Source organism: Anastrepha obliqua, chromosome 3 (assembly GCF_027943255.1).
Source record: "Anastrepha obliqua isolate idAnaObli1 chromosome 3, idAnaObli1_1.0, whole genome shotgun sequence".
In the NCBI taxonomy this organism is placed as follows: domain Eukaryota; kingdom Metazoa; phylum Arthropoda; class Insecta; order Diptera; family Tephritidae; genus Anastrepha; species Anastrepha obliqua.
Genome location: NC_072894.1, coordinates 83,446,889 through 83,464,994, shown reverse-complemented (window position 1 = coordinate 83,464,994; position 18,106 = coordinate 83,446,889). Strand labels below are relative to the sequence as shown.

At 37.5% G+C, this 18,106-nt stretch overlaps 2 protein-coding genes across 2 annotated transcripts in view; one reads left to right on the top strand and one right to left on the bottom strand.

Annotated features, from left to right (window-relative positions):
* Positions 1-18,106, top strand: part of LOC129242586 (trafficking protein particle complex subunit 11) — a 30,947-nt gene that overhangs the window by 11,006 nt on the left and 1,835 nt on the right. The window contains exons 13-15 of the mRNA XM_054879313.1: positions 14,211-14,731; positions 14,818-15,723; positions 16,398-16,592. Of these exons, the coding sequence (XP_054735288.1) occupies positions 14,211-14,731; positions 14,818-15,723; positions 16,398-16,592 (1,622 nt within the window). The remainder of the gene's footprint in view (positions 1-14,210; positions 14,732-14,817; positions 15,724-16,397; positions 16,593-18,106) is intronic.
* Positions 69-1,418, bottom strand: LOC129242588 (trypsin alpha-3-like). The gene has a single exon (XM_054879315.1). It carries the CDS (start codon positions 1,410-1,412, stop codon positions 648-650), a length of 765 nt encoding a protein of 254 aa, XP_054735290.1. The 5' UTR covers positions 1,413-1,418; the 3' UTR covers positions 69-647.

Genomic DNA, 18,106 nt, shown 5'->3' with positions numbered 1-18,106 from the left:
TTGATAGGAAACTTAAAAAAAGGACCTAAGAGATTAAAAAAAACGATTCAGTTTTCTGTACTCGAAATATGTATTTTCGCATTCATAAAATTTATTTAGGTTTGAGTAAGTCACATGGAATAAGTAGTAGCAGTATAGCAGCTGCTTTGTTTTTTTCTCTTGATTTCATCTCTAAATTGTCAAATTTTGTTTAATTTACTCTAAACTATCAATATTTATTGCTAGGGATCAAAAACAAAAACAAAATACATTGTTTTTGCTATATTGATACTACCTGTCCAATGCGCCTTGGGTGTAAAACATAATTCTTAACAGATTGACTGTTTAAAATTTACTTAATTATTATTTATTTATTAATATTTTTATTTTAATAAATTATAATTTATTATATAAATATTTTACACATATTGTTATCTCGCCAATACACAGCTTGTTACTACTACTTCACTGGCGAAACGAGTGAATAGATAACTGCCATGCATTTTTATCTCACCCAAGTATAATTACATTTACACACTTCATATTTTTAAACTTTTTACACAAATATAATATGTACATACATTTCCTAGTTCTATATCACGCAAACTAAACTAATTGTAATAAAACAAGCATTTAATTGCACTTCCGCATCTCAACAAAATTAATGCTCACGGATACTGCGCAAGGACCTTTTCGATAAAATCGTAAACCTTGCTTACGTCTGTGTAAACTCCTGGGTACTTAACTTGCGCACAGCCCTTACCCCACGACACTATTCCAGCTTGCTGTCCATTGCATATCATTGGTCCACCCGAATCACCACCGCACGAATCTTTTTTCCCCGGCACCGAAGCACACATCATATACCCAGTAATGGTACCAACACCTCGATACTTGTGTTGACAAGTTGCCCGGTTTATCACTGGTACCCAGACCTCTTGCAAAACCTGCGCAACCTCTCCGTCTTCTGTTGTATATCCATGTCCAATAACCAAACAACTAGTACCACTAGCCACCGCCTTTTTATTTAATGGAATGGCTGTGAAACTTGAACTCGGTATAGCCGAAGAGAGGATTAGCACTGCAACATCGTAATTTAGTATACCCCCATTGTATGACTTTGATACCAGTGCATTTTTAACACTTCTCACAACTCCTGCATCAGAAAGGCGTATAGTGTCGGCGTGTATCCGTAACGCCTTCACGTTGGTGCCCTTGACGCAGTGCGCTGCTGTAAGCACAGCATTGTTCCGCACCAACGAGCCACCGCACATGAACTGGCCTTGATTATGCAAGCGCACATAGTAGCGATATTTCTTTTGTGTCACCGCGCTGCCACCCACAATGCGCTCGGACGTTTCTGCCGCACAAACATGGCCTAATACAAAATATAATATTATTAAGTGCAAAGTGAATTGTAGATCGAAACACATAGTGTGCCAATTTGTCACTGAGTACGTAAACAGAGGAGGTTATTGTTTTTATATGAGCTGGACTGGAAGTCGAGCTTTTCAGAATTTTAGTTGCGAAACAGGTTAATGCTTATTTATTTAAAACAAAGTTTTTTTGAAAATCAATGATGTAAAACTCTCTATTGAAAATTGTCTTGCATATATTTTATATCCCTAACTAACGAATCGTTCACCTTAATTTCAAATTATACTTCTTTGCATTTCTTTCTTTTATATAAAGAGTTGTCCAAATACAAGTATTTTTTATGTATTCGTATGTAACAGCTCATTTCCGCTAAAAATATATCGGTCGCTACCATATAAGGCGATTAAGTGCCTGGAATTTGGCAATAAAACACAAGCAAATTATTTATAATTCTGACCAACGATAATCCCCCAAAGTTAGACGCAGGGAGCTATATCGAGGCTCTACGATATGCATAGGCATCGCTGAGTTCGGACAGCAGATGGGAAATGCGAGGTCGAAAAAACCAACAGCATTGCTTTCAGTCGCGACTAGAACACATCCTCATTACACATACCTTCCTTTGTCTTCCTCTCCACATTTCCCATTCCCTTCCGCTCACTGCTGAATCTCGGAGTGATACTCAAATAACCAGGTATTTTTTCTAGTGACTATCCGTCTCATACCATTTAAAACCGCAAATGCTCGCAGAATGTGAGCCGCTAAGTTTAACGATGCTATTAAACACATGCTTTCTAAAGGCACGCCCAGAAGCCAAACGTGCTATCTTTAAACTTCGACTGGAACTAAACTCTTTTACGACACCAATGTTGCCATTTCCCCGATTAATAATTATATTCCCAGAACTCAATTGGCACTCTTCGTACTTCTACGCATCAACACGAAGCGTTTTACGTTTGAACAACGTTCCGAAGAATACAAATGTTTTCTACATGTGTAAAATTAAAAATAATTTTGCTAAAGTAGTGCGTTTATTGAAAATAAGTAAAATGAAGCGACGACTTAATATTCCGGCACCAGCCTGGTGAGAAGTTATCACACATTATACGCTATAGAAGTCCTATTGATTTAACAATAAATCTTCGGCTTCGTAAATGCTTCAAAGCTTTAGGAATAGGTCGTCTCATTTGGCCGAAAAGGCGCGAACATAGATCAAAAAACAATTTTACTAGTCGTGATGGTGATAGCGTATTATATTTTTTTCACATAAAGGTTTTTGTAACATTCTAACGAATCGATTTAGCCACAACGCATAGCTCGAACAAAAATTGATATATGTTAGTATATCTCCACGAAATTCGGTACATGAGTTGAGGTATAGAAACAAATAGTAATTACTACGCACATCTTAGAGAATGACCTTGAAGATAGACTTATATTTGGAAAACGGACGTTGCATCGCTCACTTCAAAAATGTCAGCAGATAACTCATAAACTTTTACCTCAAACGTTATAAATCTAGGTTTGGTTTTGTCTTAATATTATCTACAAATTAACAAAATTAGATAGCAACAGCGCCCAGCTGCCACAAATAGGAAACGTCGCTGTTCGTCCCCACCTTCGCTAAAACAGAAAAAATTATGTGGCAATAATTAAAATATTAAAAAAAATATTGGAAGGGCTAGTTTTGCCCTGAAGTAGGCTGTTATGAATAAAATTGGTTATTTTTATTTTCAATATATCTATACTATCTATACTAATATTATAAAGAGGAAAACTTTGTTTGTTTGTTTGTTACGAATAGGCTCAAAAACTACTGGACCGATTTTAAAAATTCTTTCACCATTCGAAAGCTACATCATCCACGAGTAACATGGATTATATTTTATTTTGGAAATAGGGCTCGAGATATAGGTCAAAACGTGGACCCGGGTAACCTTCGGATGTGTATGTACAATATGGGTATCAAATGGAAGCTGTTGGTGAATGCTTTAGTCCAGAGTATTTTTCATGCCGCTCTGTGACTGGGGTCTCGAGATATAGGTCAAAACGTGGACCCGAGTAACCTTTGGTTGTGTATGTACAATATGGGTATCAAATGGAAGCTGTTGGTGAATGCTTTAGTCCAGAGTATTTTTCATGCCGCTCTGTGACTGGGGTCTCGAGATATAGGTCAAAACGTGGACCCGGGTAACCTTTGGTTGTATATGTGCAATATGGGTATCAAATGAAAGCTGTTGATAAGTGCTTTAATACGGGGTAATTTTCATACCTATTGATGACTAGGGTCTCGAAATATATGCCAAAACGTGGACTCGCCGTGTCTTTGAACCGAATTAAACCAAACTTACACACATTGTTAAGTAGGTATTGAAGATGATTTCCGTATAGTTTGAATACCTATTGGTAGATAGGGTCCCGAGATATAGGTCAAAACGTGGACCCGAGTAACCTTCGGACGTGTATGTACAATATGGGTATCAAATGAAAGCTGTTGGTGACTACTTTAGTACAAAGTATTTTTCATGCCGCTACGTGACTGGGGTCTCGAGATATAGGTCAAAACGTGGACCCGGGTAACCTTTGGTTGTGTATGTACAATATGGGTATCAAATGAAAGCTGTTGATAAGTGCTTTAATACGGGGTAATTTTCATACCTATTGATGACTAGGGTCTCGAAATATATGCCAAAACGTGGACTCGCCGTGTCTTTGAACCGAATTAAACCAAACTTACACACATTGTTAAGTAGGTATTGAAGATGATTTCCGTATAGTTTGAATACCTATTGGTAGATAGGGTCCCGAGATATAGGTCAAAACGTGGACCCGGGTAACCTTCGGACGTGTATGTACAATATGGGTATCAAATGAAAGCTGTTGGTGACTACTTTAGTACAAAGTATTTTTCATGCCGCTACGTGACTGGGGTCTCGGGATATAGGTCAAAACGTGGACCCGGGTAACCTTTGGTTGTGTATGTACAATATGGGTATCAAATGAAAGCTGTTGATAAGTGCTTTAATACGGGGTAATTTTCATACCTATTGATGACTAGGGTCTCGAAATATATGCCAAAACGTTGACCCGCCGTGTCTTTGCACCGAATTAAACCAAACTTACGCACATTGTTAAGTAAGTATTGAAAATGGGTTTCGTAAAATGTGGTTGTAATTCGGAGCACTGGCAACGGGTACATCGTTCTTTTGAACCAGCCATAATGTCGCTTACTTTTTTAACGCTTGGGGCGGAACTGAACTGTCAAATTGACAGTGTGAGTTACAATGTGTCAATATTTCTTTCTGATTTGGATGCCATAAGGAAAAAGGAAGTGCAACATGTAAAAATTGTTTGTGAATTTTTTTGGAGTGGATTTTGGAACAGTGAATAATTTCTTACGAAATTTGAGAATTTAATGTGAAATCCGAATGAAATTATGTGTTCGTGGAAAAAAAATTTTTTTCGTTTTTTTTTTTTTTGAAAAATATAAATGGATAATGGTCAAAAAAGCTCCAATGCTTAATAAAACATATAAATTGAAACGAAAAATTCATGGATGATCATATGCGTTGATTTGAAATTTAAAAACAATCTTCTTTTTTCCTGATTTTCAATTTATATTTTATATTTACTCAAAAACAAATAGAAAAACAAAAAATATTGTTAATGCCAAAGCGCTTGAATAAAGAATAAAGAAATAAATAATATGAAAAGCATATATTTTCTGTTCTAAACCATATCTATTCTATTTTAGTGTGCCCAGCGAAGGGGGCCGGGTTTGCTAGTTATAACAATAAACTTGTTTTCGGACCACCTTTTATTTGCAACGGCATGTGCATATTATTAATAAAAAAATCCAAAATGCATACTATGTTCATATGTATTATATATGTATATATACTATATACGTGTATGATTTTTGCATTTGATTGGGCAAAGTAATTAAAAAACACATTAAATTATTTGTAAACATCACACATTATTTCAGAGCACATTGTCACTTAAACAATAAGTAATATTTCGTAATGTATGAATATAGAGTAGATAAACAGACGTGCAATGGTGTTATGACATGTATACATACACATGTGCATATGAAGCTAACAAAAACACATTTTCTATTCCATAATACTGAAGCCAAAGCTGCAACTTTTTTGAATAGTTTTCGCCTTAACTATAATATTTATGTAAATTAAGAGTTTTTTTCTGATAAGGAGCCTTTGCATACACTCCGAGTTAGAGAAAAAAGTTAAATTTTAATGTGAAATATTTTTAATAGTTCTCAAAAGTTATATTTGGCCATTAAATGCATTTTATTTCAATGCAGTCTGTAGTAAAGTGTACTCCTGGATCCGGTATCCATATTTATCCTACATTTATCTACATATAGAAAATGCCAAAATAAAATAAAGTGAGATCAGTTGTGCCCAAAATCGGAATAAACAATACATTTAAAAATAAAAAAAATAAGGGAAAATTTAATTTGAGTGTTTTGAAAATTAAAAATTGTAACCAGCTAGACGGATCCAATAAATAAAAAAGCAATAATAACAATTCCGTCTGTCCGAAATAAAATTTAATTTGGACGGGCTCTTGATTTTTGGAATCAAGCATACTCATAGAGAGTGAGTCTTAATGTATAAAAAGGTGCCGATTGAGGTGCCGATTAATACATGCACAAAGTTTGACCGAATTTTCTTTAGTTGGTGGTTGATTGACTCGCATTTACCCAAAATAAGGCGCGGCACCGCCACCAACTTGTGTCCTATTTATTTTCTTGTGTTCATTATTTATATCAAAGTAATCTAGTAATTTTCTTGGGTATTTTGTAATTTTTTTGGCTCTAAATTTTTCGGCAACATTGCCTCAAAAATCGGCTGTTTATAATTCCTATATAGAAAAATGGGAAAAATTTGCCAAAAGGTAGGTCTCGTCACCCATTATACAGCATTCGAATTTGTCGAAATTTGATTTTGGCATTTTAGCATGCTTTGCAGCAAGTTAATTCTTCACGGTGTTTCTGTTCGGAACTTGTTTTGCCTTGTACGCTTTCAGTCCACCTTCGTCTTTAGTCCTGCGCACTAAAGTTTCTGAGTAAAGGACCTTCTTCGCGAATTTCTTTCCTTCTTCAGCCTTTTCGAGATTGTAAAGACCCTTTTTTCTAGAACCTTTCTTTTCCTCATATCATTTAATGCAAGAAACAATTTTTAAAACAGCACCTAAATTTTTGGTATCTTTTTAAGTTTATTAAGTCCTATTGGTCCCATTGGAATCATTGAGGACCCACTGTGCCATTTTTGTATGGATTAGGCGGATAGCACTGAGCACTTTCTCTGTGAGTGTCCTGCCTTTGCTAGAGCAAGGCTACGAGTTTTGGGTTCCGATGTCGTGAGAATGAGTAATATTTGTTCTCTAAAACTGGAGGATATTTACAGATTTGCCAAAGAATTTGGAATATTCTCACTGGACTAACTACCTTTATCTCTGTCTCTATTCTTTCGTATCTCTTTCTCTCATACTTTTCTCATTCCCTCCTTGACTATCTACCCTCTTTCCAGAGCTCTAAATACAATGGGCTTTTTAGCCTGGGTGTTTTAGGAGCCACCAAATCTCTTTGTGCTCCTTGGCTCGACCTATTCAAATTTCAATTTCAAAGCCCATTAAGGTTGATTTTGAGATATTTGTAAGACGTTTTCTCACATATCTAATTAAATAATTCTTTTTGAATATTAGCAAGGCGCATTCATTAATGGCCCGAGGCCAACATCAACGCTTTGTATGTTGTTGGAATGTCACGACAGAAGAAAATAGAAAAGTAAGAGAAAAGGTCGAACTGCGGGGAACAGCCGGCATTCATTTGAAGCTAGAAGTATACGACGATGGTGCGAATGGAACGGCTTTTCATTATTTCATTTTGTGCTGGCATCCGAATGTACACGGCGAAGGAAAAAAATCAGTCGCTCTACTGCTTTCACCTTTAATAGAATCGCCTTGAATATGTTCAGAATATTAATGAATCGCCTTAATGTTGTTTCACAAATGAACGGAAATGGACTTTTATGAGGTGATTTTTCATTGCAGAAATACACTCGGAGGATTGTCATTGCCTGCTGTGTTCACGTAATGCAAGAACGAGAAGTGTAAAGACACACTTCTTGAAGTATAAAATTTTGTCTGCATAGTTATCCCTTTATGTATATTATTCAATGAACCATGATATCACTTTCGATTCTTTAAAGTATTGTTCAACCGTTATTAACATATACTTTCGAAGAAATTACTTGTAGTGATGAAAAATAATGTTCAGGACAGTTTAAGCTAATTTTAGTAAGAATTTTTTATTCAGTCTTATTTTATTAATTTTAAAATTCATATACAGAAAAGTTATGCAAATATATTCCTATTTCCACAACCATTCCCTCTTCATGTCTTAACCCATATTTGATATTAATTTATTTATGTAATATAATATTAAAGTTCTAACAGTGTCTATGAAGAATATTCATTATCCACTTCCTTGCTGTATACACTTTTGCATATACACCCGGCGAATCGAAATGACCACATTCTCTTCTTTTCCCCCACGATACTACGCCCACAAGACGTCCCCTAGCTACTGCTGGCCCACCTGAGTCCGCCAAACATGCATCTCTTTGTCCCGGCACTGATGCACAAAACATTGTTTCGGTTACATTTCTGTAGTCGTCATAGAATGCCTTACATTTCTCCTGCTGTAACACTCGTAAATGAACAGTACGCATTTGATTTGATGGATGTATACCGTTCTCACGAGTCAGACCCCAGCCGGAAACTTGAACATAGTCACCTTGCACGGGTACAAAGTCGCCGATTGCGATTGGTTGGATATTAGTTCCCTGAAGCTTCGCATTGAGACGGAGAATGGCAATATCATTTTCGAATGTACGATTGTTATACTCAGTGTGTATGAAAAAACGGTCAACCATACGTCTGTGTTCGGTATCGCTCAACAAGGTAACGCCACCACGCACAACAAAATCATCCGCGAGGCCCTTGTCAACGCAGTGCGCCGCCGTTAATACACAACGTGAAGAGATGATTGATCCACCACAATAAAAATGACCATTCCGACGGATGTTGACGAGATAGGGAATTTGGCTGATTTTCGCTAGATCGCCACCGACAATCCGACGATCCCGTATGTGGTCTGGTGATGTAGGATACGCAGGAATTGTGTTTTGAAGTAATAATAATAGCAATAGCAACATGTTTTTTAAATGCATTCTAATGACTTTTAAAATAGAACTACACCCATTTGAATCTCAAACGCAACTAGCACCGTAAATTTACAAAGAAGCTGTTTTTATACGACAACTCCAAATATCTGTTCTAATATAATTAAGAATAAAGTAAATATTTGTAAGTCAAGGTTAACATGTGGAACCAGTTTAGATCGATCAAATTCAAATATTAAACATATTTTTACAAGGTAAAGCCCACTTGTTGGAGTTAAAATAAATGTAAACATATCTCTCCACGTAAAACACAAATATAACAACAATAATTCAAGATCACGGACACAGACCTTTCAAAAGTATAAAAAGGTTGCTTAATAGCTTACAAATTTCTTGATTTTAAATTTCGAAAATCACTAAGTGAGAGTGGTCATCGAAATGACTACGTCTAATACTGAAAACTTGAGGGTTTCGTTGATTTTCTGGATTCTGTCCTATTACTGTGTTCTCATATCTAGCACAAATGAAACAATTACTTACAATAAGCCCTTAAACAAAACGATAAGTACTAGAATCATCGGCGGAGATTTCGTTGCAATTCGAGGTGCGCCATTTGTGGTGAACCTTCGTTATGATGGAAAATTCATATGCGGAGGCTCTTTGCTGCGTCAAAATTGTGTACTAACCGCCGCCCATTGTGTAATTGGTACATCAGCTGACCATCTCAGAGTACAAGGCGGTACAACGATTCTCTCTAATATAGGTCAAATTAGTCGAGTGCAGAAAATTTTCATTCCGCGAAGATATAACAAGAAGACTCAACATTTTGATGTGGCAATCCTGCAGCTGGCCAAACCCTTGATAGGTAAAAGAATAAAAACGGTGAATTTGGCTAACGGCAATGCAAGACCGGGACAACGAGCTCGGGTTTATGGTTGGGGTGTGAGACGTGAGGATGGTAAAAGTGCATTGGCACTGCGCGCAGCTGTGGTGAAAGTTATTGGACGTGGAAAATGTGGTAGAGATTATCGTGAAGAGGGCAGTTTAAGCAGAACAATGATGTGTGCTTCCGTGCCCGGCAGAGAAGACTCTTGCGAAGGTGACTCTGGTGGGCCGCTAATGTTTCGTGGTAGCCAATACGGCATTGTTTCGTGGGGTATTGGTTGTGGACGAGTCAACTTTCCTGGTGTTTATACGAACATAAAATCAGTACAACCGTGGATTAAGAAGATTGTGGCTCGCCATTGTGATTAGTATTAAATTATTATGAAGTTTTCAAGTAGGAAGCCTCCACGAAGTTCATTCTACAAAGGCTTGGAGTAATGAAAAATCAGATTCATTAAATCACTTTTGCAGAAAAATTATGTAATAAGAAATAAATTAAAAAAAAAAATGATATATCTATTTTGCGTACATATGTTAAATTGAGCTGCTTTAACGTGAGTTTTTTCCCATGATTCATATTGTTAAAGCGAACTGTACACGATCAAATGCCTGACATCAACCATACGTACGAGTACATCCATTCGGCATACTTAAGCTGTTCTTGTGTAAGTTTATAGGTAGTTTATTTTGTTCGCATGCCTGAAAAACCAAAAAAGCAAATTTATTTCTGCTAAACAATTTTTCCTTGCAGCAATTTACCAGCAAGAAAAATAACAGACTACATACATATCAGGTGTTTTTCTAAGAGTCTGAGAACTTAAAATTATAATACCAAACAGAAATATAGTTGGAATGGATTTTTTGTTTAGTATAATCTAGTAGATAGTTTTATGGCATTTATTTTTCGAATCTGATATCCGGCATATGGTCGCGCTTGGATGGTCCACATTAGATCAGTCCAATTTTCGACAACTTTCTCCAATTAATCTGGGCGTATGGCGTCAGTGGTGGATTGAATGTTGTATCAAATCGATTGTTAATCGCGCTGTATGGAAAGTTGCGCCATCTTCTTGGAACCAAGTGTCGTCGATGTTTAGCTAATTTCTTTTTGGAAGCAAACTATTAGACAGCATAGCTCGATAGCGCTCGCCGTTTTCCGTAACGGCAGCTCCTTTCTCAGGAAATAAGGACCGATCAAGCCGCCAGTGATCTGTGAACTTCGCGAACAGATTTTTTTATTTTTTTTTTTTTTTTCAAAGTAAATTTCCACCATTTGAAGACGTTGTTCTGGCGTTAAACGATTTATAATGACTTGTCAAACTTTACTGAGCAGAAATGTCAAACCAGTTTACCATTATCAGCTGTCAAACCGCAGTTATCGATGTCGATAACTGAAGGGCCACATTCCGCTAGGCTGGAGGGAGACAAAAGTCTCCTTAATACCCAAGGCAGGTAGGTCCTCACACACTAACCCCAAAGACGTCAGACCCATTAGTCTTTTTTGCTCAATATCCTGCAGAAAATAATGGATGAATATATACGAGGCGTTGTGCCTTGAAATAGGCTCTCGCTCGTCGGGTTGGTGGAAAAAAGTTTATTAGACAAAGAGTTTGCATTGGTTGCTTTCGTAGATATAGAAGGCGCCCTCAACAATATAAATGCAAACGCTATAGTAGATTCATTGGAAGATTTTGGAATTGAACCACACGTCGTTGCCCTGATAAAAGCTATACTCGCCAAAAGAAAGGTGACGGCTAAATTAAGCAGCACTACTATATATAAGCAGACAGGTCTGCAGAGGAACTCCGTAACTCCGAGATAGTTCTCTTTACAAAGAAACATAGGCTCCCTAAAATCTCCCCGCTAATTTTGAAGGGTGCGAAGATTCCTTTGAAAGAGAATGTCAAGTGCCTAGGACTCATATTAGACAGGATGCTTTCGTGGAAACCTAATATTGAGGAAAGAGTAAAGAAGGCCAACGTTGCATTATATACTTGCAAAGAAACGGTCGGTATTAAATGGGGACTAACACCGCGTGTTACACATTGGCTCTACATTACTTCAGTAGTTAGGCCAATCTTAATATATGGAATACTACGCTAAAATTATGAGTAAGGTCCAAAGAATAGCTGTTTTATGCATCTCTGGCGCTTTAAGGACTACCCCAAACAAAGCGCTGGAAGTGCTAATCAATTTACCTGCTCTAAATCTATAGAAAAACACGTGGCCGCCGCCTCGACGCTCAGACTCAAAAGTATGCCGCTATGGAAAGATCGGTGGTTTGGCCACGCTTCTATTTTGTACTCACTGAATAGTCACAAACAAGAAATAGACTACTCTATTCCTAGACTCTCCTTCGAAAGGCTCTTCAAGACGAATACACAGTCAAGAAGGGAGTGGCAGACACCAAGGCCATGGAGAAGGGGGGAATTCAATTTGTATATAGATAGTTCCAAGCTAGACGATAAGGTTGGCTATCGAGTTTTCTCCATGGAATTGGAACTGGAACTATCCGTTCGACTACCGGACTACTGCAGTGTCTATCAGGCAGAGGTTCAAGCTATAAAAGAAGTGGCTACATATCTAAATACGCATGCCCTAACAAAAACGACTATAAATATACTCTCGGATAGCCAGTTGACGTTAAATCCTGAAAGCGGTTATACTAAGATCGAAGGTTGAACAGGTATGGCGGGTAGGCCTAAATAATATTAGTGTCCTATTCAAGGTCAGCCTTATTTGGGTTCCGGGCCCAGAGATATTGAGGAAAACTGTAAAGCTGATGAGCTAGCCTGAAAAGGTAGTGCTCTTCATTTGCTCAGTGATAAAAGTACCATTGGAATACCTTTGGTCACGAGTAAACTAATAATAAAAAACAACATTATCCAAGACGCCAATTGGTCATGGAGAGATGAAGATACATGTGTAACAGCTAGGCCACAAATAAACAAGAAAAGGACAAAGAAATTGCTTAGTTTCTCAAGAGATAATATCTCGAAGGTCGTAGCTTGTTTAACCACTCATTGGCTTTTTGGCAGGCATTCCTCGAGACTAGGAGTTTTCTCCCATGAATATTGCAGAAGTTGCAGAGATGAGGAAGAGGAAGAAACAGTTGAGCACTTCCTTTACAATTGTATAGCCCTAGCTAAAATCAGAGCAGGTTGTCTATGTAAATACTTTATTAATTCTCTTACATAGCTGTCTGGCGTGGGGTTGGGATCAAATCTACGCTTCATAAGAGCTACAAAATGGTTCCACGAAGGAAGGTAAATGGGGTTCCCGTGCAGCACAGTGGTATCACAACGGGCCTGTAAGGTGTAAGTAAGTTGGTCGTGCAGACCGACTACCACCACAACCTGACCTAACCTAGCAAAAATTATAAATTTTAAAACCAACTTGTCAGTTCGACTTTTTTTATTTTAATTTTACCTCAAATTACTATACAATTTTTTTATTTACCACCATCGCCATAGTAATAATTATATCCCGCATCTAATAAAAAGTAGCTCAAAAAAATGTACACATAAAAATAACGTTCGCATTGTTTATGAAATAAAATTTAAATTATTTGACTGTCTCGGATGGCTTTGCTTTAGCGTAGCCTCCCAACAATCGGATTGCAAACAGCTGATAACTCAAAAAATTCGGAATGTCCACTGTTATATGAAGATGTAGTACGGGCCTCGTGAGAAAAACTAACTTTTCGGTAAAAGTCGATGTTTATTCCAGGGCAATTTGTAAAATTTGAAAAAATAATAATACGAAATCCTTGGACTAAATTTTGATCATGCTGGTGAGTGAAATGGGAGTATTTGTTCGCTATCAGACGAAATTTTTTAAATAATATAGCATTACAGATAACAGAATTTTGTTTCCATTTTTTCATATTCTTCAAAGGGAACTTTAGCTCTTGTTCCCTATCAGTGGTACTTGCTCGATAGTCTCAACACTATAATTTTTATATTGATTTTTAAGGCATAACATATAGAACGTAGCCAACGTGCAAGAACCATAAATCTCTGCATAGTCTTTCTCTCAAGTCTTCTAATCAGAGGTTGTTATCGCCCAAGCCTTCTGTGTCATGATGAAGGACTAATAAATTGTAGTTTTCATTGGTCGAGAAGGAACTTTATTGTTCAATTGCCGACCCAGTCCAAAATAGCATTCTTGTCTGCATTTGGGGCTCTCTGATTTCAATAATGATATGATCAACTGTGCTCTTTTTCAAATAAACCAAGTCATCTACTATTTTAAAATTATAACCATCAACAGTCACGCGGTCGCCGAGACGAAAGCTATTGCCGAAAAAAATACAAGAAATTCGCTTAATTTATAAATAAGTCAAAGTGAATAATCTATTCCGAACTTTGAAAGCTCAGATTTCGGGGCATATGCACAAAAAGTGATCCTCCGCCACATTCTTCTCAAAACAGGCAGTGCAAATACATAGGTTGTCCAAGTTGTCTCGATTTCCATTCCTTCAATTAAAACAGCTAGCTGCTAGACCATTTAAAATTCAGGGAAAATGTTCCAAGGTCAACTACGTACCTTCGAAACCTCCCAACCTCCGCTAACGGTGGGTTCGAAGCGCCAACGGACGCGGTTGGTCAGATTTCTTATTTCCCGGTATTACCATGCCCGTTTGAGAATAAGCCCATTATGGTTCCAAAAAGTGAGGTTTTCTACGTTTATTTAGTTCAGTCTAATAGTAAAAATAATATTACCTTCGCTTCTACCATTTTCTTCTATTTCCAGTATTCCTTACTACAGATTTGTCGTCTGGGCGGCAGAAGATTCATTCACATATTCAAATCGACACCGGCGAATTATCCATGCAAAGTTCGAATTCGGTACTATATTATGTATTCAGTTTGGTAGAGGCACCAATAGTGCTTCAACAAAAGACTTCCTACGTCATTGACATCCAGCGACCTAAAGTCGCAACCACAATGACGCTGATTGATAGTGGCACAACTGGTAGCGTCGAAAACTCGCCAGAGAACATTCGAAATTTCGTTCCGCCTGCTGATATCAGACCAATTACAGTCTCACCACCAGTCAATATTGAGTTCCTCGACGAAAGCCGACTGCGCAAAACACGCGAAGATACAATCAATATTAAATGCGATATGGACTTTCGATTCTCAGCACGTTTCTACACGCTCAGCAAACGACGGCTTCTGAAGGTTTATCGAGGTGAAAATTTTCTACTGCGTGCAAACATCGAGGTGCGCTCACCTGTCGATGTTGACATACTCGAAACATATTTTATCTGCGTAAGTATACATAAATAAATATAAAAATGTATTTATCTCTAAATGTCTAAAAATGTTATTATCTATAAATGTCTATCTACGCATAGGACCACAACTTGGTGCAATCCACCTACACTTTTAAGAGGAAAAAATTTACACAAACCTACCGTTGTCGGGATAAGCTAGAGGATGTAATTGTACTCCGTACAAATGCTGCATCGAACGACTGGTCAACTGCTAAGGATTTCGATCGCACCAAAAATGGTGAGGTGCACGGTGAGCTGTTCAATCGTTCGCGACGCGCGCGAAAACCAAATACTGTGGCGAAAACTGTCAATCAAGATGCAATCGTAAGTGATGCGATTGATGCCGGCGCCAATGCACACATGAACAAGCATCTAATGGGCAAAATACCGAACAACATGACAATAATAAGCAATAACGCCGGTTCCACGAACTCACTGCTGATGGCTATAAACTCCAATTCCTCGATGACTGCGTCCGGGACTTCATTTGATGAAAAACCGACTTTGGGCACGATTACGGACATTGCAGATAATGTTGATAGCTCTACGCAATCAACAATGGTGACAACAGTGACAGCGGCGACGCCGGCGGCAGTGGCACGTGCTGCAAATACGCGTTTAGTATTTAACAAAGCAATAGAAGCCATTCAAGCCACCGGCCATTGTCGTGGTTTCTTCAAACGAATAGTAACAACTGAACCGGAAGCGCCGTCAACAGCACAGCAACATCCACATTTCGGTGTGTATTGTATAAGATGGCGGCGTAGTGGGCATAAAGATGAAAACGAATCAAAATTCCTCATCCATGGTTTGGAGATAGACGAGCCGCCTTTGAATATTTACTGCACTATTGACGAGAAAATGTTTGTAAAAATGCCTATGACTTACAAGGTTGTCTTGCGAAATCCCACCTCCAATATTCTGCATTTGGTAGCGACACTTAGCATAAGCATAGCGGATAATTTTATTTGCTCGGGACATAAGCAAGTAAGCCAACAACTAATAGACTATATTTTATACCCGCGCACTTATACCCAACCCAAGGGTATTCTAATTTTGTTCACTTGACGGTTGCATGAAATAGCATAAGGGAATCGAGGTAGATATGAACATACATACCAAAATTATCAAAATTATGAGAGCATTCGATTTAGTCATATCTGTCCGTCCGTCTGTGAGCTCGATAACTCGAAAAAAATATATATATTTCAATGAAACTTTAATATTACTTCTTGTTCATCTCCATACAACGGTAATTCTCAAGAAAGAAGAAACGTGATATCTCTGTTATAAATATTGCAGAATTTTTATAAATTGATGCAAACAATAAACCCAAAAAACATAAATACGACGCAAGTAAAATTTAAAAAGGGGGCGATGTCCCATCCGTTCTTTGGTAAATGCGTATATCTCGATCGATGTCGACTTAGCAAAACTCACCCCAACTTGAAACACCTATTGCTGCGCGCCTCATTTGGATCCGGCATAAATATAATGCTATTGAGATGGGACAAGAGCCACGCCCACTTTTTATATGTTAAGACTAAATTTCTGTGCAACCGTCTGGCTAACAGACAACCCAAATTAAATTTTACTAAAATGTGCGCGGGGATATAAATTTAGTTTCCCTTACTTTTTTATTTACTAAAATTTCTTTTCAGCTTGATGTTTCCATATATGCCTATAGTGAAAAAGAGCTGGTCTACAATCTATACCCGCTATGTGTTGGTTGGGTGAATTTGCCCGAATTAACATTGGAATACAATACGAAGGCCGACCCTTGCAAAGATGACGCGCATAACAACGTTCTCAGCGAATTAGTGCAACGCTCCATACCGAAGAAGGTGTTTGTATTGGTAAGAAAATTACATTTGATTATAAGTTCTGTATGTTATCACAGAAAAAGCTGCGTAGGATTCCATTCTCCCCTAGTTTCGACTTTACAGTAGGGATCAGTCAGACCTGTTCTGTATTCTGTATTTCAATTCCGGAATAATTTGTAAATGCTCATTCAGGTTTCCAATATTTGTTTCATATAATTAGGTGTACATCGGTACTAATTTGTAATTAAACTTAAATTCCACAAATAACCTGACATGTCGCGCTGGCTCAATGTTTTTTACATCAATTCTGTTAATAGTTGTCCCTACTGGTACGAGCTCATCAAAAATCTGAGCTTCATTGGTTTATTAGTTCACTACCCCTTGCCTTTTTAATTTTCAATGCACTGAAATTACAATCCACTTTCCCATATGCACAAGTAAATTTAATTGTTTCTAGTTATTTTCCCCTTTTTCGGCCAAGAAAATGATTTTTGCGTTCCTGTGCTTTGGTTCTTGTTGTTGTAGCAGCAAAAATATTTCCCTTACATATACGGGGAGTGCTGCTGGAGTGACAGTCCTTAGTAAATCCGGGTCGTTCCGGTAACGTAGAACCGACTGTCGGGGGAACGTGCCTGTGTTTTGAAGAAATGAATTAAAAATATAGCCCTATAATTCTTACATAAATTGTCAATCTTGGTGAATTCGATAAAGAGAAATGCAGACAGATCGAGAGTGGCTAGTGTGTTATTGACGAATTTCATTGTTAGAACAGGTCCAAATGCAATAAAACTCACCCAGTTATGCTATATGTCAGACCTCAACAATTTTTGCGGAGTCGCACACCTGTAATGCTAACAATTTTTGAGGAATACTTTATGCTGAACAACAACAGAAGGTTAAAGGCTGAGGGCTATAACACTTGACAACGAATTATAAACTCGAAATTAGTTAGATGAACTAAAATGTTCTCAATCTTTCCTCGCTTTATTACGAGGCCGGATATAAATCCGGGTCGTTTCGGTAACGTAGAACCGACTGTTGTGGAAACGGAGTCTGACCTATTGGTTTAAATGATTTTTTTAGCCTATTATTATTTTGCCTATCAGGACTGCTTTTCTGTTGCATATAATACTTTATTGGGTTCATAAGCAGAACAAATTTTTTTACCGGTTTTTCTCCTTGATCATAATGGTACTGAAGGATGTATCGCATTTGCCCTTCCCATTTACCTCTATTTTGGCTTCACCAAAAATAAAACTGTTTTTTTTAATTGTTATGTCACCTTTAAGTCGTCCTGTGACATTGCCCGATGTAATCTATATAAAGGGTGATTTTTTAGCTATTATCTTTTTAAACAGTTGGTTTAAACAGCTGACGCACGTTTCGTTTCACTGTCAAATATCTTCAGTTTGGTCTATAATTAAACCATGAATCGTCTTACAAACGAACAACGCTTGCAAATCATTGAATTTTATTATAAAAATGCGTGTTCTGTTAAGAAAGTTTATCGCGCGCTTCTTCCATTTTATGGTCAGTTTAATCAACCC

Bases quoted from the DNA above. Each gene is read 5' to 3' on its own strand.
- LOC129242588 (XM_054879315.1), bottom strand. From the start codon at position 1,412: ATGTGTTTCGATCTACAATTCACTTTGCACTTAATAATATTATATTTT.